This window comes from Macrosteles quadrilineatus, unplaced genomic scaffold, assembly GCF_028750875.1.
Source record: "Macrosteles quadrilineatus isolate MER2022 unplaced genomic scaffold, UCM_ALF_1.0 Scaffold_2__2_contigs__length_208266976, whole genome shotgun sequence".
NCBI classification, from domain to species: domain Eukaryota; kingdom Metazoa; phylum Arthropoda; class Insecta; order Hemiptera; family Cicadellidae; genus Macrosteles; species Macrosteles quadrilineatus.
In genome coordinates, this window is record NW_026542595.1 from 126025065 (window position 1) to 126045932 (window position 20868).

The following is a 20868-nucleotide window of genomic DNA, read 5'->3' on the forward strand; positions in this document are numbered from 1 at the left end:
AACAAACAAAAACATAACCATAACCTCACAATTTTATAACCCTAATGTAAATTCCAAACTCACTTATTTATTGTTAATTTACTTAACACACCTATAAACCATATTTAATTTCTGTGTTTGCTATGAATTTAACTAGAGAACTGATCAACCAAACGTTAAAATATCATAGGGTAAATACAGTTTGTAGGCAGGTATTTCAGGTATGTAAACCTTAGTCCATATCAAATAGTCACCTCACCATACAACTTAAGACCTAAGATTTAAGTATAAAGTTATCCTATTCATACTCTCACTCTCAACATTTAAAATTCTATTTTTGGTTCTATGTTTGTTCTTGATAGCTCCACAAAATATTGTCACTTCATAAAGCCAGAAAAACTAGACATTTGTTTGGATAGGTTAACTTCACAAATGTCTATTTTCCTAGTGATGTGCAATACGTATCGTATCGTATCGGAATATCGCGATACGCGAGGGACGATACAATATTTCGATACGATATTTGAAAAACGATACGTATCGTATCGCCTAAAACGATATTTATATTTATATCGGCACATAGAGCGATACGATTCAAATCAAAACGATATTTTTAAGATTTTTCTGTGGAGGCCGAGCAAACTGCAATATCTGTACTCTGTGGATGTGTAGTTTGAAATTTGAAATAGGAGTTTGTGACGTCTGTATTTTTGGTTTTTACTTGATAATGTACCAGTCCCGTCCCGTCCCAGTCCAGCTCCAGTCCATTTCCACTAGCGTTCTATCATTGACTGATTGACTAATAATAGTCAAAGGTTCTATCCTATCTAGCCTAGCAGTGCGCAGTGCAGAATGTGGGAACTATCTGTGGCAATTACATTAAATATAACGAATAACACGAATACCGTATTCGTGTTACATGTTAATTTATTCAACATGACGAAGCCATCTGGTGAATTAAACCTTCACAAGTACTAACTCAGCTGATGATGACAATGTGTCGAAACATGTACTGAGGTGAAACTCACGACTTAATGAGCTGATTGACGTAAGTAATATATTCTTACAATTACATTAATGTATCTGCAATCCTAAAATGCTATGGGAAGGATAGGGAAACAGGTCCAAGACGTAGGGAGTTGTGAAGGAAGTAGTAAAGGCGAGCAGTGTGGAGTGTGGGAATGGATTAATGTATCTGCCATACTTAGACTGTTTTCAGAGTAAACTAATGATTTTCCCCGAGCAAAGCTCGGTCCCCAGGTACTTATATTATAAATGTGTCGTTTCTTGAGGTAGGGGAGGGGGAAACGATACAATACGTATCGTTTTTTGATATTTTTGACGATACGATTCGCGTATCGCGATACAGACGCCCGATTCAATACGGCGATACAATATTTTTTTCCGATACGTATCGTATCGTTGTATCGCGATACAGGTCCGTATCGCCCATCACTACTTTTCAAACATTTGTATGAAAATCACACAATAGCATGGTAAAAATTGTAAAAATACATCACTAAAATTAGACGATAGTAAAGAGTTCGACCGTGAGAATAGTCTTGGTGTAGGTATCCTGCTACTCTCACATTTTTAAGTTAATGTTCATGAGACAACCATCCTGCTTTGCGTCATGTATGTAAGCCTAGGCCCTAGGCTCATAATAAGGCTTTCCTCGTTATGTCAAGCCGATAACTGTATTCTTATGTTCCTAAAAGTTACCCATTGCTTTTATTAAAATAGGCCCTACCCACTAATAACTTAGTCAGTATGAAAAAAAAACACCTTCATTGTTTTAACAGTGTCCAGTTAAGCCCTAAGCTAAATAATTTACCGTCTTGTTCGTAATACAACATGATGCCCTTTTCTTGAGAGTACAAGAGAAGAGAATGATACCCAACAATAACAGCCTATCGATTACAAATTTCACCTGACAATTTATCGTAGGTTTTCTACAGAACTGTATCATGGTTTAGCAAATGATGTGTTGTTAGTGTAGTGGTTGGTTAGCGTCCAAGACTTCGGTGCGAGAGGGAGGAGTTTGATTTTCGGCACATCCACAAATCATATGTGTTTGGACCGCTTTCCCAAAAAGCGTTTGTGTAGGTACCTCCTCTAAACCTCCTTTGAAAATGCTACAGGCATAGACAGTGACAAATAAAAAAAGAACAAAGCTGCAATGGCGTCAAACCTACATTCATAAGTTATCTCACTTGTACGAGCCACTGCATAAATTCTTAACTTAAAAAAATACTTCTAAGTTATCAAACAGTATACAGTACCTACGCCTTTTAGTTCTCATAATGCAATTTTAAGATAAATAAATTTGTCATTTCATTTTTGATTTCAGGGCCAAGTTCGCTGTGGATCTTACAAAAATAGCAAACCAGTAGGCGATCCTAGTGAATACACAGATTATGAGATTGTTAAAAACCCTGAAGAATGGAAATATGTAGAGCGGTTACTGCCCAAAAAATGGATACCGATACCAACGCAAAAAGAAAGTTACCCCTCTGGATGGGTGCCTCCTAAAGGTAATTACCATTGGACTAAACAAGAAAGATGTTTTATTCCTGAAACTGAAAACAGTATAATTCCAACCATCTGAAGCGCTTACAGAAATAATTAAAAACAATATAAAACCATAGTAAAAAGAAGGCAGAGGCCCTGATCACGGCAAATCCATTTTTTCGTGGTCTTTTAATTTCATCATCTGCCACAGTCACAGAAACATCCTCATCGTCTTCTGTAATCGTGGAAAAATGTGTAATAGGCCTATATCCCACACAACCGTGGTCATCCATGATCATCGTTTTCAAAGGTCATGGAAACTGGAAATCGTTTTCTGAGACTGAGGCAAAATCTTGCACATCTGCCGTGGCAAACATTGTTATCGTTTTCCATGATCGCTGCCGAATCTTAAATATCTTCCTTGGTCTTTTAGACAGTGTCTTCGTCTCCTGCGGTGTTGAAAAATTATAATCGTATTCCACAATCGCGGTGAAAGTTTGAATTTTTCAATTGGAAAACGTTTTTCACAAAAACGTGGCTACGGCTGGCCTATGTAGATGGAATGTCCACTTCAGTATCCAATAGTTTATGGTAAAATGTAATTGAGAATTCTTGAATAGGCCTAGTGTTTAATGCATGACATTATTTTCAGCTGATCCAGAAAAGGCTTCATACTTTGTCGAGAGAAGCAGGAACCATATGTTGCCTATTTACTTGGTAATAAGCGAGCGAGGAATGAAACGTGAAACAAAGATAATGAGAATCGAGGGAGATATTTGGAGATTAAGTGAAGAAATTGTCGAACACCTCCTTCCACTGACAGGCCACAAGACCATTGGCTGCAAAGTAGAAGAGATCAAGAGGAAAATTACATTGAGGGGTGATTTCGTGGAGTATACAAAAGCGTTTCTTTTGGACAAAGGATTTTAGATGTTAATTTTGTGATAAATATAGTGTTACATAGACATATTTTCTTTTATTTTTCCTCTGCATAGGTAGCTGATTAGTTTGACTTCACATTTTATAATCTGTTAAGAATCTAATGTAATATCTTTAGAAAGTCATTGTGATAGAATCTTGAATACACAAACCCGTATGGCATAGCCTATACATTGATCTTTACTTTATCTACATCAATAAAATTTATGGTAGGTACCTAACTATGTACAGATTGCATTTCAATTCTTATTAATTTATTAATTCTGGGTTTATTAAGCAAAAAATTCAATACCGAATAATTTACAAGATTAGATTTATTTTCAGTACCATAAAGTTTTTTTTTTTTTAATTCTCAAACAAACTTGTTGAGACTCAAGACACTGTTCATACTGGTCATTGGCAGAAGGGCATTAATTGTTGTCGATGTAAATAATTGATTACTCTCCATAGCCAACAAGAGGCAAAAGAAGTAAACTCTTAATATTAAAATCAGCACTTTAGCATGTTTGCATATACTTTGATTAAGTTACATCTTTATGATTTTTGTGTTTATGTATGCCAATGGTGGTTTTTACGTTTTACAAAAGAGAACAGCCGAAACCCTGGTACAATCTAATGTCGACCTTTTGTCTGGTAGCACTAATTGATAGTCAATGTTATCTGAACAATACAGAATCGATCTCAGTTGGAATTGAACCAGCGACCTGAAGATTTTAAAGTAAGCATTCTGCCACCCAGAAAATTAATCTTGTTCTATTATTGGTCCTGCCTGTCAGCGAATCAAACCAAAAACATTCCTTTTATCATATGCTGCAACCAGGATTATTGTGTCCAGCCTAACTGGCACAAATAGCTGTCTTCAAGATCGACTCTGCAAGAATTTATTATAGAACTGGCCAGTCAAACAACAGGACTTTGGGCGTTGAGTGTCTCAAACATTAAATACCTTCTGCCCGATTTATAACAGCTTCGTGCCCATTTAAGGGGGCTTCGTGCGGCCGCAACTAGGGTTTTTATTCCATTTCAATAGATACATCGGTTTTAAATCTCTTCCAGGAATTGTAAAAAGTTTAGGTGTATAAGTCGATATTGTATAAAGTAGAATTCATTATATTTAGAGATTTTCTTCAATTCTCTGATTTTTTATTCATCCTTGTTATTATTTTTCTTACATCTAGCTTCACTTTCAATTAAATCAGGTATTCTGAGAGTCACAATCCAGAAATTGCACTACAAAATAATAAAATATATACCTTTAGTACAACACATTATTTCGCTGTTCGTAGTGCAATAGTAAAGCCAGTGTATTTATAAGATCGTCATAATTTTGGAAGATATCAGACAGTACCAAGACCGTCCCTTAAAGACTTCTGGAAATACTTTTATTCCACAAAGCCAACTTTAAATTTGTTATTAACATCAAGCTTTCACTGCCATCGCTCTGTTGAGAAATTCTATCTCTGTTCTTCCAACCCAGGGTCAACCATCAAAGTTGTAAAGAAATCAGTGAGAAGTATTTAAGGGTGATGTATTAACAATAAGGAAAGTTGTTTGTGTTTATTAACAAATAAAGAATTATTTGTTAATAATTTGAATAAATTAAGATAACTCAGTCACTATTTTTTATCTTAACAGGTTATACATCTATTAACCTAAATCGAACGGTCGGTCTATATACTTTATATGGACGGCAAATATTCATTATTGGTTATTTATGGTTGTTGTAGGTATACTTGTTAATTTTAAATTCATTGATCATTGATTTGATTGATAGTATACTCTGTTCCTAAAATGGCAATGTCACAGTCGTCAATAACCTCCACGGTTAAGCAATGTCACAGTACTGTATATTACGTCAATAACCTCCTTATTTTTCTTCTTCTGCTTATTATATGCCTTATAAAGCTATTCTTAAAAAATTTTTTGGATTCTCTAATCTTGTTTAATTGAATTTTGAATCCAAATCTTTTCTTAGGATTTGAGACATCCCTAATAATAAATCTTATTAAAAACAATTGCAAAAAGGTTTTATAGCAACCCTACACAAGGATACATGTAGAAGTTCAATGGTATGTTCATTGTGCAGTAATAACGCACTTCAAGCTAAAAACTCAGCAAAACTAGCTTATGCTTATTTTTGTTCACTTTAGCAATTTCAGTTGTCAAATCAGCTGATTTTAAACTAGATAAATTGTAAACAAGCACTAGCACACATAGTGGGAAAATGGGAAACTGATTTGAGAATAAGGGAAAGTAAATTTAAAGCAAGGGAAAATCAGGTGATCGGTTTCCCCTGTTCAAAATTAGAGCTTGGGAAACAACTACTTTCTTCGATATCAGCTGTTATTGAAAATAGCTTCTTTATGTAAGGAGTGATGAAAATTAAAAACTTCGACATCCATAAAAAGGCTAAAGTAAGTTTAGCTTATAGGCAACATAACACCACGTTCATTGATAGTTTTAAGCGTAAAAAGTTTTTCGGGTCTGCTTATTAAATTAAAAACCAGTTAAAACAAAAACAGCAAAAAAGGGAAAAAAACTCAAACAAGATTCTTTATATAGCTCTTTATCTCTGTACCAGACAGTCTTATTAAGTAATAGTTTATAACAATAACACAAGATAAAATAATAGGGTTTAAAATTGAAATTAATAACTGGTAAAACTGCACAAAGTAATATAAAAAATTTAGCCATGCTTATCCAAATTACTAATAACTATTTATATTTTATACAAACTGAAGGCATTGAACAAAAAATATCTTTTGAACAATTCTGAGTTTGAAAACAAACAATAATATTAGTAAAATGCTTTAACCTCATTGATCTGGTTAAAACTTATTACAAAATGCTTGGATGTAAAGCTAAATAAATAAGTGAAAATCTATCAACAAGTTCGATAAAAATAATACACATGTAGTATGAAATATATATCTAAGTGACTAAATAAAATAAGTTATGAATCACTATGATATGCTCTACAAACTAAGATAACATTCTGTGTAAGACTTGAATATAAAATTACACAAGCATATTTGCCTCAACCGTAATACATGTTATTGATATGCATACTAAGTCACCAGTCGATCGTTCAAAACCAGAAGTAAACATCATAAAAACAATCAAAAAAACTACAAAAAAATTTAAGTCCACCAATTTAACATCAATATGATGTTTAACTGTGATAAACGACAAGTTAGTGATCAGTATTTCATATTGTTAATACTTTACCTCTGTATTTCAAGTTAAAAAATAATCTTTTGACTACTGTAGGTTGAAAAATGTACAAAAATATTTCACGCTATAACATCAGGAGATTGCTCCACAGTTTTAATTTGTTAGGAAATTGACTAAGTGGTTCAACGCCTAGCCGTTATCACTGGGAGTCGTCTCCCTGAAGACACTAATCGAAGGCTTCTCTGGAGGAGCGAGGGCAGGTTTCGTGTTGATACTCGGAGCCTTCTCGATAGTCAGAGACGAAGTTTTCATCACCAACGCCGTCGTCTGTGGGAACGAAGTTACCGAGAGGGTGTTGGGCATTTTTGGCAAAATGGGGGTGTAATACTTGGCGATGTTCTGCTTCAACATCTTCTGCTGTTGCTTCCTAAAGCTTTCATTCCAATCGGATGTAGGACTCGCAAGAGATCTCACTTCGCAAATCCGAGGACAAAAATCGGTGGAAGTTGAGGCATTACTCGTCAAGGCCTGCACTTCGGGTGGAAGTTCGACTTTGGGAATAACTGTGACTTGAGCTGAAGATGCTGAGGCCGGAGGTTGTTCTAGCCTTATTCTTTTAAACTGTTGGAAAGAGAGGGAGATAGGCCTGATCATATTGGGGGGTTGTGGACTCCTGAGTAGGCCGGGCATGGGAGTGGGCACTCTCGCAGGACGGGCAGTTTGATTGGTGGTCTGTGACTGTACAGGTAGCCTGTAGGGAGGGGGTGCTGGAGCAGGTGATTGAAGGGATTTACTACTGGTTGATGTGGCGGGGGTCGATGTGTACGGGGGAGGCTTCTTCAACTGTTCGTGCAGCCAAGGAGTAGTTCCAGGGGCTATTTTCATCAGAGGAGGAGGTGCACTTTTAACAGGCGTAGAGACAGGTCTAGGAGGCGGTGATATTATAGTCAACTCAGGTTGTTTAGGTTTCTCCATATCTGAGGATTTCGCACCGTCGTACGCTTGTACTCTATTTTTGACACTGCCTAAATACTTGACAGCTCGAGGATTGGCGTTTTCAGCCAAAACCAACGATCCATTCCGCCAATGCTTCTCAAGAATTACTAGATGTCGTAGGAAACTCGATTGGTTCCCATAAGGCCGTTGCAGTTCCTGCCAAAGTCTTTTTGTTTCTTTGTCAAATTGTATGGTTGAAGTATACCGTTCCCAACCGGAGCTCGGATTTAGAGTTCCGTGGAACTCAAACTCGCTTGTCAACTTTAGTTCTCTTTCACCGGGCAAATACGGTGGCCGTTCGGCAGCCGGTGTCGCATTGCTAGCTGGTCTGGTGTCCTGCCCTATGTTTAGGTTGCTCAGCTTGCCGATGTTGAGGTTTCCAAACTTCACTTGTATTCTAGTTGGTTTTTCAACTCTGCCACGGTTTTGGCTGTCAGAGGGATAGACAGTACCTTGACCACTCTCCAAAGGATTCAACAAAGATGCTATGTTAGTAAGTCCTCCTTCTAAATCACCTAGAGAATTGTAATCAACAGTGGATGCAGGTGGTTCTTCTCTGTGGATATTTAACGTTTCCAAGTAGCTATAGTCGATCATTTGAGAATCATTTGATTGATCTTCAGCGCCGTGGTCTGGCATTGCCTCTTTACCCAGAGTTCTCTTTTTCGACTCGTTACTATCAATACTTTTGGATTTTGACTTCTTTTTCTTGGGCTTTGGAGGTTCAGAGGCAACTCTATCCTCTTCTGCAGGTTTTCCATCTTCCTCACTCTCACTCACAGGGATGTCATGGTACTGCAAAATCCTGTAAATAAATAGGTATATATAAATAATAAAAAAAAGACTGTAACCATTAAATGATTAAAAACCCTCAAAAGTAGTAAGCAGGAAATAAGATTTTGTTTTATACATAAATTCCTTTTATTTTAAAATGTGAATATCCTTGTCAACAAATATTAATAATAATTGGAACTGAGATTATTAATCAAAGCAGACCAAAAGCCAAGTACAAATTTACTGAACTTGGTAGCCTGGTGGTAACAAGTTGGGCTGATGAGACCTACGGTCAATTTTCGTATAGGAAAATTTGTTAAAAATTCAACCAACTTTTTACGATAGCTGTTGAGGAAGAGTCTGTGTGTAGACGACATGGCCTGAGGGTCTCGGTACTTGAGCCGCAGTGAGCTGTAGTAGCGACACAGCTTACAGAGGAACAACTTGTCCGAGAGTCTGACAGGAATGCCGTCGTCGCTCAGTGCTTGGTTGAGCTCCTCCGCCTCAGGACCCAACGCGTACATGTGGTTACGCGTCAACCTCTTCTTGCAGATCCCGCACACTGTGAAGTAGTCCACCTGACACACACGTATCGTTAAATAACACAAGCTGCAGCAATAAAAACGTTGCATAATGTAACCTGCCACATACAGGCATTTGGTCATAAATTAGCTGGGTAGTAGTAATGGTCTAAACCAATAATTGAAAAATCAAACCCCTTATCACAAAACCTAAAGGCAAAATATTTCTACTTGCTGGGTTAAGGTTACAAAAGATTCAGGTAATAATTTTGAGAGGACATATTTTCAGTTGTATACAATAATGATGGAAAAGAAATTTCGGCAGTTTGGGTTTTGACTATTTTTACTATGGCACTGGCAGAGAACTACTATTAATATTAATAATACTAACTATTGAACCGCTTTCAACTTAACAAAAAAATCTATTTCCACAACAAAAAAGCCAACTTGACACTGAAAGACTTTTTAAAAAAATGTGTAAAATCTTGAATCTTGAACTCACCCAATAGTAGTGTTGAGAGCACAGTGGGAAAGGCAGATGTGGGTTTTTGTCCATATCGAGGACAAGCTGAAAAAATACATTGCTATCATACTTTTGTTCATACCGTACTAGAAAAGTACCGAAAGTGGCATTTTCCTGTGCACGCCCAAGTTTCATGTGTGAGGCAAAGCCAAGAGTGGGAATAGTAGGGTCAAGTGCCGGAAAATCACTTTTGGTACAAGTTACGATTAAGCTAATTGTTTTTCCCTTGATCTTAATTAGAGCTTGGGACATCTCAAAATATAAGCTTCAACACCTCATGATTTAAAAAAGAAGCTCACATCAATATTACAATGGCTACATATTAATCACTAAATATGCTACTAATATTAAAATTTAGACTTTCAAAGACAGCATCGACGATTAGTCCTTATAACAGGAGAAGATTAAGAATCGCATTTAAATTGATGTTGCATCTAACCAAAACACACACTTTTTTCTATAAGTAAAACATGTCCAAAGGTAAAACATATTACAGATACTTTCAATTCCATAGCAAGATAATTATGATAAATTGAAATTGAATAATCAGTTCAGAATTAGGAAGATAAGAAGTAGAACCTTGTCAATCAATTTCCACTAGATTTGACAGGCTCCTGTCTGAAAAAGGAGGTTAATGTGTGTAAAATATTTTCTCTTGTAGCCTACTTGCAAGTTCCTAGAGATTCTGTTTTTTAGTCTGTCCCTTTTTACGGCTGGTCATTCAAGAGGTAATAGGTCCTGGATTATTGTAAATCGGACAAGACTTGTGGCATTGATATTTATTGACATTTTAGCGTGTTGTTAAACCAGTGTTTCACACTACAGACAGTCTAGCTGTATAAACAGATCTTTGAAAATACCCGATGAATGAGTTACAACCTTCACTCACCTTCTTTCCGATGCTTTTCTTAAGCTTGATGAGCCACTTACGGCGCACAGAGTGTCGCGCTGGCTGACTACACTCCTGCACCGCGCACACAGTGCCGGCCAGCGGACCTCGTCGTGCAGCAGGCTTGCGCGATCGCTGAGACGCAGGGCAGTTAGCCTTGCGATCCACATAGCGGAAACACCCGTCACACAGGCACGAGTCAGCGCTCAGGTGGACTTCAACTGAGGGAAAACACATTGTGAGTCTTACTTCAAAAGAGATGAGGAAATTAGGTTTTGTCATCAATTGCAATTTGTACATATTGAACTTAGTTGAATCACAGTAAGTTTGAAGTATGTAAAAACTTATTGGCCTCACTTGAATGGTTAAATTTGATTTTAACTAAATTAGGTATGTAATGTCTTCATTGTTTGAGTTATTGTAAAATATGCTGATAAAAAGTATTTAGTTTTTGTCGAATCAAATATGGCAGATTGCACACAACATAAAACCACATCTGAACAACTTACTGGCCAAGATTTTCGCTTGTCTCTCAGCATTCTTGAGCTGGGCGAGATGACAAGGTGTATCCAGGGAGCCAAACTTGCCAAAACAATAGGAACAAACATCCGTGCAGAGTCGTTCTGGGTGAATTGAGAACGAACTACTCTTCTCTGGGATGATCAGGTCAACTTTTCCTCTGAAATCGTCAAGAAAATACAGTTTACACTATTTTAATAACCGATAAATAACATCAGAGACTGTATATAAAATTATGAGTTCAGCATTAACTTATATTCTTCCTTAATCTACGTTATTGATTTGTTGTCTACCAAATGCAATATTCAAGGTCTTGTATTGGATTTTTCCATTTCATGATTCTTGTATTCTCATAGGTTTAGGTTTACCAATTACATTGCAGAAGATTTCATTTGAGTTATCTAAAGAATCATATGGTCTCAGTCAGTAAGGTACAGTGGATACTTGTCCTTAGGACGACTGTGTGCTTTCAGCTCTAGTTTGTTAACCAGAAATATACTTGTGACGGACAAGGAAGAGCTTGAGCGGGATTTCCTATCGCACAGGGTCTTCCTCCACCGTGAGCTTTGCAGTACATGAAGGTGAGGTGAGGTGGTGTTGGACTTTGCCCTAGACACCACTTACGTGTACCATTAAATGTTTCCTCTGAACCTTACTACTATGTGTATCATCCTTCACTCATTCAAATGTGCAACGAGGTGTTTCTATCTCTATGTAAGGATAGAATGATGATATGGTGTATTACCCTGGTTCTTTGGTCGAATCTGATGATGTTTCTGTTGATGGCACTACTAGGCTGCTGCTCAAATCTAAAATAAACATCAAAATAAGTCACAAATAAAAAAAGTTTCAGTTAAATACCTACAGAATTTAAATTTTTCTATGATAAAAGTTTTTAAGTGTCTACCAACGGTTCATAAACAAATTTAATATCACTTGTTTTACAGTATGACAGGTCCACATTGCTGGACGAATTTTATATCCTTAAGAAATCTTACCACAAAAATATTTTCTAATACAAAGTTTATTTTGTCTTACAGGTTGAAATGGTGTCAACTTTGCATAGTCAAACAAACAAAACTATTGTAGCCTATAATGTACAAAAGATCTTTACAGAACAAAACATAAGGAGAAAAAAGTTCAATGTGTGAGTTGGAATGCTAAATTTTTCTGGAATCATTAATTATAGTCTTATGATGGAACTTGTCTCTTAATCACAGTCTACCTGGGGACATGCCATCGATTTGTTGGCCCAGTCAGGAGACAGGTTCCATCATACATACTATATCTTACACCCACATTAACTCAAGGTCAGCCTATATCTTAGGGGATGGTAATTTTATTTATATTCCATAACTGATATAAACATACCAAACTGGCTCTTGACTTTGATCTGGGCCTTGCGGGCTGGAAGTTCAGCCTGATGTGTAAACGGGACACTCTCCACTGGTAGTTGCTGGATAAAACAGTAAAATAGCGTAAAAACACTAAAATTTCAATAAAAGAAACAAGTGATAAGATTACACTTAAGTTAAGAACTTTGGTTTTAAGTCAAATTATTATGCACACTGATTGTAACTACGAAGCACTGAATCTTTGTATTTAGGTTTGTGGTAAGAGAAAAATGTAGAAAATTCATCAGTAGGTAAGTTGGAATTCAGTGTTTTGGATATTGTAGTGATCTTGGATATACATTGGTAAATTGTTTAACATAGAAGAATGGGGCAAATAATTAAAGATATTTGTGTCTCATAGGACATGTTTTAACTCTATGCAGCATTGGAATTAGATTTAAGAAATTGCAACAATTGAGGCTGAGAGTTTTTAATGCTTGAAATGGTGTTATAAATTATATAACAAATCCAGACGTTTGGTACCAAGAAAGTCACCAAAACGTCACAGGCATTATTTAGCTCTGTGTAAAAAGTATTACCTAATCTAATCTTAAAGTATAGACAGAAGTTAAATTGAATTTATCACCACTATAAGTAGCAACAAAAAGCTATTTGAACATCCTTAGAAAAATTATGATCATTTGACTCACCTCAGCACTGCATATCCTGTATTCTAGTCTGTCCCCTTCTCCTCCAATGTCCTGGGCTAGTGAATCACCCTGTTTGAAAATCATCTTCCTTCCCCCAGATTTCTTGTCCGAGGAACGATTCAATTTGATAACAGCCTTCAGTGTACCGGTGTAGTTATCAGTTGGCCGTTTGGGTTTCTCCTCTTGCCCACCGAGTAATGATTGTAGTCCTAAGGCACTCAATAACTCTTTTGAAGGCCTCTCTTCCAAATTATCTTCAGTGCTAGATTTCCTCGATAGTAAAGCGTGGGAAACATCCTTGTTGGAATGTTCAATGTCACTGGTGACAGTAGAACTTGCGACTGAAGAAAATCTGGCATCTGTTTCAGTTGTAACTATTTTGCTCTGGGCTTCTCTATTTGCTAACAAACTACTTTCATCTAAATCACCTTGAAGTTGCAAATCACCCATTGGTATTGCTTCTGCAACATCTTTTTCTAAAGAAATTGAAGTAATTTCTGATAAATTTGAATTGCTATCACTAGAGGAGGATTCTTCTGTAATTTCAGGAGCCTTCTCCAACCTGCTTTCCATTTCAACAGTTTCACAGCTACTACTAACCTCTTCTTTAAAAAAATGTATTGCTTCGGTACCAATTTCTTGTTTGCAAACCTCTAACGATTTAAGATCACTTTTTATTTCATCTTTAACAAATTCAGTCTCATCATTTTTAGTTTCTTTACATATATCTGTTAAATCTTTGGACAAAAGTGGTAAGTATTGTCTATCGCAATCGGTATGTTTTACTTCACTAGTTTCACTACTAAAGGATTTATTTGTTTCCGAGCAACTTCTGACAATACTACCCGAGAGTTGATTAATAGAAGTTGTCAATTTTTGCAGATTGTCTTGTGAAACATTTTGTTCTACTTCAGTAGTAATTTTATTTACAAACTCAACAATCACATCTTCGTCATTTTCAACTGTTGTAGATTCTTGCGTAATATCATCATTCGATAAGTCTGGAACATCCGACTGAGAACAAAAACTATCTATCATTGTTATAATTTTGTCATCAGTCATTACTTCATGGCTGCTACTAATACTATGTTCACTAGCTTCACTATTTAAATCATTCAATCCATCTGTACACATTGGTTTTACATTAATTTGATTCTCTTCGCTAGAATTGTTTGCAGGCACATTTTGATCATCACGTTCAGATGCAGTTGTCTGAATTATAGAGCTTTGATTAATACTTAACAAAGGTTCTGGCAAAATCTCTGATTTAATTTGTTCATCATTAATGCTACTGGGAGTTTTCAGCTTCTCTTCAGTATCAGGGTAATCCATTTTATCAGGAGATTCAAGTAAGAGCTCATCAGAAATAGTTTCTTGCTTTGATGTTAAAACCGTCATTTTGCTTGGTGATTCTTCCAGAGTCAAATTAATATCCTCAACCGAGTCATCTTTATTAGTAATCATTTCATCGACATCAACCTCTACTTCACTGTCTTTTTTCACTAAATCATCTATAGAAGGACATTCTTCAGTTGAATCGATTGGGTCTATATTACAAATATCTACTTTTCTTACCAATGTTTCGGTTGCAGCTTCAGTACTACTGTCCAAAGATTTATCTTTGTCAAAACTATTTACTAACTGGGATTCTGAGTGTTTAACATCAACAGATAAGGAACTTTTTGAATTGCATTCTACATCTACAGGACAGTCTTTTTCTTTCAACAACTCCTCAATAACAACAGCATCAGGTTCAGCTTTTATACTTCCTTTGCCAATGGACCTAGTCGATCTCCTCACCCACACTCCATCGATTCTTCTACGTTTGTGTAATTTTGATCCAGAATTCGGGGGGCTTACCGAGTCGTCCATTGCATCTGAATCTAAAGAGCAATCTGAATCACGAACACTCGAGTCAGACTGAGAAAGTAGACCTAACCGTTTACCTAACGAGATCAATCTTTTCCGGCCACGACCGCCAACTTTTGGTCCCGTAAGCATCTTTTTCCTGATTACTTTAGAATCACTACTCTGATCATTAGTATCAGAACCACTTACTGAAGATTTCTTCTCCTGTTTAATTTTATCACCTTTAAATAAATTTGAATTTGTATCTCTCGAATCAACCGCTTCATCATCAGTTTCTAAAACTTCTTCCTTGATTTTAACCCTTGAATAATTGATTTCGTCGTCAGATTGCTTACAAGAATTGTCGTTTTCACAGAAGCTCAATTCGCTAGTAGTAACAAAACTTGAATGTTCGTCAGATGGATAGTCACATTTTTCTACTTTTACACGATTAAAATCTCTTCTTCTTTTCCTTACATGTTCCAGGCCTTCCACTAAATCTGAGTTACTATATTTCCTCAACTTCCCACTACGCATCACACCGATTTGTGAATCTCTGGTGATGTATCGATCTGATCTTAGAGCTCCCACTCTCCTTCCACCTCTTCCTCTTAGTGTTATGCCTCTGCCTCTAAAAGTGCCTCTTCCCCGGAGAGAAGTGAAGGCACCTGGAACCTTGTTGAGTGAACCTCTTGGTCTTCCTCGTCCCCTTATCACCATCCCAGTGCTTTTCCAACGATCCACTACATTACTTGGGAATTTTTTCAGCGAGGTTTTGGTATTAACTGAAGGCATTAAACTACTCCCAGGTATTGAAGGACTTTCAGTTTCATTTCCACTGGTTGCAACTCTACCTTTCTCCTCCTTTGTCTTTCTTTTCACTGTTGAGGACTCTGCCTTATTGGTATTATTTGTTTTACTCCTGGGTGTCAGGGGAATGTCGTCCTTTTTGACCGATGCTCGAGACCTTTTTGTGCTTGTAGATGGAGTTTCTTCTGGGATTTTTCTATGGTTTGGTGTTTTGACTTCCTCGACAATCTTCCTTGGGCGCCCTCTCTTCCTGTTTTCCAACACTTTCATTGCTGCCATTACCTTTAGGTTGTTGGCACTCCGTCCTGGCTGGCCAACCGAGGCTTTATTTCTTCCTCTCTTCAGTGCGATGTTGGATCTAGCTGATAGTTTTGATCCTAAAACCTTGTCGTTTCGTCTTATCGGAGCCATCGTAGATGGACGTTCTGTTATCGTCACACTACTTTCTTGGCTGCTGGAAGAGCTATCTTCGCTCTCTTCGCTTACTGATCCGTCGCTTTCCTCATTTGTACAAAGCAAACTGTTCTGAATGGAACTTTTGTTCTTTGATATTAATCTATCGATTACTGTCGGCTTAATATTGAAGAATAATGACTTCTGCTTGGAATTCAGCTGAGCTAGCATTGCCTCCTTTCTGATTGGTGATTTACAGGGTGATAAAGACGTTCATTCAACAAGTCCTCCTGATGTTAGGAGGTTCTTGTGTCGGAGCTCATGCGGGTTTTGAGCTGAAAATCTCTTCATTTGTAGCTTAATTATATTTGTGTCTAACATTCCAACAATCCAATAGAATGCCTAAATAAGCTTATCTTGATTTCCTTCTTTCAACATGCTATACCTGTAAAAAAAAAAAACTTAAACATTTAATAAGACAACAGTTCTATTTTTTACAATGCAGAATTTTAACTAGTAACCTATCACCTAATTAAAATTATTGAAAATAAACAAATTTTGTATAGGCTTAAGTTCTACACATTATAAAATAGGCCTAGGCCCCAACTTGGGTAGTTTAAATGTTCGATTTTATTTCTTGACAGGCTTTTTTAAAATTATGAAATCTGCTTTTTAAGAAATTACATAAGTTAGAACCAACATCCAAAATGTAAAAGTTAAACCTAAATTCCAAATTTGTGCTGTGTGGATAGCTTTTAGATACAGAATTTAGTATCGGTAAGTCAGTAGTTTCAAGACAATATTCGGGTAGGTGATGATGATCAATAAAAACTCTAAATTTAGTAATAGGGAAACTATAGTTAAGGTTACAGAGTGACTTAATCTAATATACCGGTACTGACTTACTTAAATGTAAAAATTTACCAAGACTTGATAGCCCTAAGTATAAAGAATGTCATGCTACATTTTAAGGCCTAGTTCTTAGTGACTTAACCAATCATGAAACAAAACAAAATCTTTAATAAAGTAGCCTACACAAATTGTTGCAGGACTATCGAGTCGGTCTGGAAGGAAAAGACAAACATTCTGTTATACTTAAGACGTTTAAATGACCTTTCAGTCTCATTTGCAACCACAATTTCTCAGTTCACAACTTAGTTAGTCTTCGGTCACTTTACTTAAGGTCGATTCACACATATAAGTCCAGTCTCAGTTCCGTTACAGTCCAGACACAGTTGCATCCACAATTTCTCAGTCAAACTGTCAGTCATTTGGTTTCAGTCACTCTTCCTTCACTTTATTTACAGTGTTGTTACAGTAAAAAATGTTTAATTAAAACACAATATTCTATCAAACTCGATCATTTAAATAAAAAAGTAGGTACTATTTTCTAACCTCAAACAAGTCCATCAGGCGTCCGAACAATCCAAACATATCGGTGAAAAGAAATCTGAAATTGACTGACGGACGCCATCAGAGCGACTGACAGAACTGTAACGGATGAGTGTCGATAGCGCAATAGAAAATCCATTCAAGAATATTTTTGTTTTAACTGTGACATGCCGTAACTGATGTGTGTGAATCGACCTTAACAGTAATGTCAGAGTCAAACATTTTTAATTAAAACACAATATTCTATCAATCAAATTTTTGTTGTCCATCTTTTTGATTCTTAAAAACATAGGCTAGCCTATAGGTAAACATATAGGTAAATGTAGGCCTAAACACGATCATTTGAATAAAAAAAACACTATTTTCTAACCTCAAACACCTCCGTCAGGTGTCCGAACAATCCAAAAATATCTGAGAGAATAGGAATCTGAAATTGACTGACGGACGCCAGCCAAGCGACTGACAGAATTGTGTCGGATGAGTGTAAATAGTACAATATAAAATCCATTAAAAAATCTATTTTTTTACTCTGAAGTGCCGGAACTGATGTGTGAATCGACCTTAACCAAGCAGTCCAGGATTTATGAGTGAGCCCATAAAGAATTTTTAAGTAGGTAAGTTCAACATCACAGCACCAGTATTAACTATGATTTTGCAAGCCACTGCGGTGGCATCTAAGGTAAGTTGTCACATAACTAACATAGGTAGGCCTAGCATCAATAATTACTGAATACATTGCCTTTGTGCTTAGCTTTACTTGCGGAGATCAATATGAGGCGGAGCAAATGGTCTCGGCTGGCGTGTCCTAGGGCTTCTGCGTCTTTGCGCAATTGCTGGTGCGTATGCGTGTGAGAGTGTGAACATGTTTTCTTTTGTATAGGCTATTCTATTAATTTATAATAATTACTAATTTTTTTTTAATTAGTTAATTAGTTAAATAAATTGAATTTTATTTTAACTTGTACTTGATGTGTTAAATATGTATTTTAATATTAGATTAAAAAATATCATTGTATTTTTATTTATTCATATTTAAGTTTGTCAGGTTAAGTGTAAGAGAGGGCCATGTGGCCCTAACTTTGCCTGGTAAAATAAAGAATTTTTCATTTCATTTCATTTCATTCATTTCATTCATTTCATTCATTTCATTCATTTCATTTCATCTATGAGGACGTGTGATAAACCAGAGTTTCAATAAAGTTAAAGTTATCCATTTCCAACTGATTTATAGGCTAGTTTTTGTTAGGCCTAGCCCAGATTTAAACTCAACACCAACTGAGATCATGTAGGCAGGACAGATTTATTTAAGTTAAGAATCAGTCTACAGTGAAAATTACAACAGGCTTTTAGTTAACTTGGAATGATTTCAAATATAAAATTTAATCTAAGCTTACTTAACTTAAACCTAAAGTTACTGATATAGGCTAAGGCCTACAGTTATTTCCATTCCTAATTTAGTAGGGCTGATTATTAACGTTATGAGTGTAATCGGATACATTTACACAGGGAACCTACTAGTAAGCCTAAACTTAAATATTAAGTTACCGGTTAACACCATTTCATTCGGTGTTCAAAATGTCATTTAACTTAACTTAAAACACTAATTATGTATAAGCTCATGAAAAAGAGGACACAAATAACTACATAATATTGTTTGTGTAAATAAGTTAGGTAGACTTTCATAAGCAGGACTCCAAAACACCGAATGAAATAATCGAAACAAATTTTTACCTATAATTGGACACCAAACAAACAATTAGTTTAGGTAGCCTACTTATCATAAACTAACTTACAGTATCCAAACTTACCCTAAACTAACTTAAGTCAATAGCAGAACAGTGTAAAAACTTCGGGTAGACTTCCATCTGTTGGCACAAACCGAATGAAAATAAGTTATCAATCGATATATCGTTTGGTTAGTTAGGTAAGGTTAAACTAACCTACCTAACCAAACGATATATCGAATGAAACAATCGAATAATTGATATTTTCATTCGGTTGTTTATGCCAACAGATATGGAAGTCTACCCTTCTAAAAAAATACCCTAGATAAGTTACAGCTTATAACGCTCATATTCAATTAATTAAGCTTGCATTTAAGCTTAAATTGAATTATAAGTTAAGCATGTGATAACAACAACCGATAGATTTGATATAATGGGCGATATAACCTAACTTCTAACTAGGCCTATTTAAGTTGTACTCAACTTATTTCACAAAATAAGTTAAGTTACCGTAACTTTTAAGTTACTTCTGCCGAACTGTAACCGTGTAACTTAATCAGCCTACTCATGACTTAGGCCTATCTAATTGAAAGTTATGATAATGTAACGGAATTTAAGTTAACTTAGCCTTGGTAGCTTATTCAAAATAAGTTAACCTAAATTAAGCTAAGTCACCCATAACTTATCAAGATTTTTACTCACTTACTTATTTTTAGCTAAAATTGGAAATAAGATTCTAGGCATTTTTATAACCCAAAAGGTAATTCACGTAGACGGACTAAGTCAGGCCTAGGCCTACCCAAGGCCACACTAAAAAAAAGCCGTACCGTAATGCTCGTCAAGCATGAAGTCACGATAGAAGACGGCAATGACGTAATGTTTGCCGTTTGTGATCAGCTGCTTGTTTTAATATTTCCTTGGAAAATAAATAAATATAAATACCTACGTCATTGCCGTCTTCTATCGTGATGTCATGCTTGACGAGCATTACGGCCTGTCTTTTAGTGTGGCCTTGGCCTACCCCGAATATTGAGGAGCCTAAGTTAGGCCCAAATAAGTTAAAGACAAGAATTTGAATGGCCTTTTAAGGCTGAACAATACAGTTTTGTGGCAATATAGGCCTAGATACCATAAATCCTTAAGCTCTTTTTTTTTTTTCATATTTTATTTGCACATAACATTCTTTACATGTGTTACATACAGAATAGGTGCATTGTCAGAGTTAAAATTATCAGGATATAAAAAATAAAATAGTAAAATAGTAAAAATAAAATAGCTCTTATTAAATTATAGACTGATATTAACTTATCTTGGTTTGGAAAGACATAATTTTTGTACCAGCCTAATATCTACCTAAATGACACAAATAGGACTAGGCTCTTATAATCGGCATTAAGCTATTATAATAACAACATGACTTTTACTCATGTCAGCATGTTTTAGGTATTGAAAACGAAACCCTATTTGGAAAAATAAGTAAAAGGATACATTTAATTGATTTTTTTATTTATTTTATTAGCAATAATATTTCCTACTCACCATCTTTATTCTCGCAACAATCTTCAAAAGCGAAACTACTAGGGTACCTAGATAAAAGAAAATGTCACGCACAAGATATAAAAGCTATCGAAAGTGTATAATGTCCTCTAAAATGAAATGAAACAACACTTTATTTGTGAAATATATACAGTAACAACGGTAAAATACAATCCACTTTCCAAAAATAAACTTCAATTATTTGAGGAAAATACCACAGCCATTACGCTTCACTTCCATGTTGTTTAGGGTTATAACGGGACGTGACGACAATCACGGCCATTTTTTTTAAATCT

The 20868-nt window shown here is 35.9% G+C and overlaps 2 protein-coding genes across 2 annotated transcripts; one reads left to right on the forward strand and one right to left on the reverse strand.

The window, feature by feature from the left end:
• LOC128986687 (probable 39S ribosomal protein L49, mitochondrial) lies at positions 1-3457 on the forward strand. The gene is made up of 3 exons (XM_054407177.1): positions 1-200; positions 2330-2513; positions 3143-3457. Exons 1-3 carry the CDS (start codon positions 123-125, stop codon positions 3418-3420), a joined length of 540 nt encoding a protein of 179 aa, XP_054263152.1. The 5' UTR covers positions 1-122; the 3' UTR covers positions 3421-3457.
• Positions 3458-6004: 2547 nt separating this feature from the next.
• On the reverse strand, positions 6005-20816 carry LOC128985862 (uncharacterized). Its single transcript, XM_054405807.1, has 9 exons — positions 20576-20816; positions 12870-16365; positions 12197-12281; positions 11571-11634; positions 10816-10985; positions 10307-10527; positions 9397-9462; positions 8707-8951; positions 6005-8404 (listed from the first exon to the last, which is right to left on the reverse strand). Exons 2-9 carry the CDS (start codon positions 16149-16151, stop codon positions 6793-6795), a joined length of 5745 nt encoding a protein of 1914 aa, XP_054261782.1. The 5' UTR covers positions 16152-16365; positions 20576-20816; the 3' UTR covers positions 6005-6792.
• Between the last annotated feature and the right edge of the window lie 52 nt (positions 20817-20868).

Excerpts from the sequence above, each read along its gene's own strand:
- LOC128986687 (XM_054407177.1), top strand. The coding sequence starts at position 123 with ATGAATTTAACTAGAGAACTGATCAACCAAACGTTAAAATATCATAGG. Across the intron at positions 201-2,329 it reads TTTGTAGGCAGGTATTTCAG|GGCCAAGTTCGCTGTGGATC; the intron begins GTATGTAAACCT and ends TTTTGATTTCAG. Across the intron at positions 2,514-3,142 it reads TGGATGGGTGCCTCCTAAAG|CTGATCCAGAAAAGGCTTCA; the intron begins GTAATTACCATT and ends CATTATTTTCAG.
- LOC128985862 (XM_054405807.1), bottom strand. The coding sequence starts at position 16,151 with ATGCTAGCTCAGCTGAATTCCAAGCAGAAGTCATTATTCTTCAATATT. Across the intron at positions 11,635-12,196 it reads CAAAGTCAAGAGCCAGTTTG|ATTTGAGCAGCAGCCTAGTA; the intron begins GTATGTTTATAT and ends TGTTTATTTTAG. Across the intron at positions 10,528-10,815 it reads ACAAGCGAAAATCTTGGCCA|TTGAAGTCCACCTGAGCGCT; the intron begins GTAAGTTGTTCA and ends GTTTTCCCTCAG.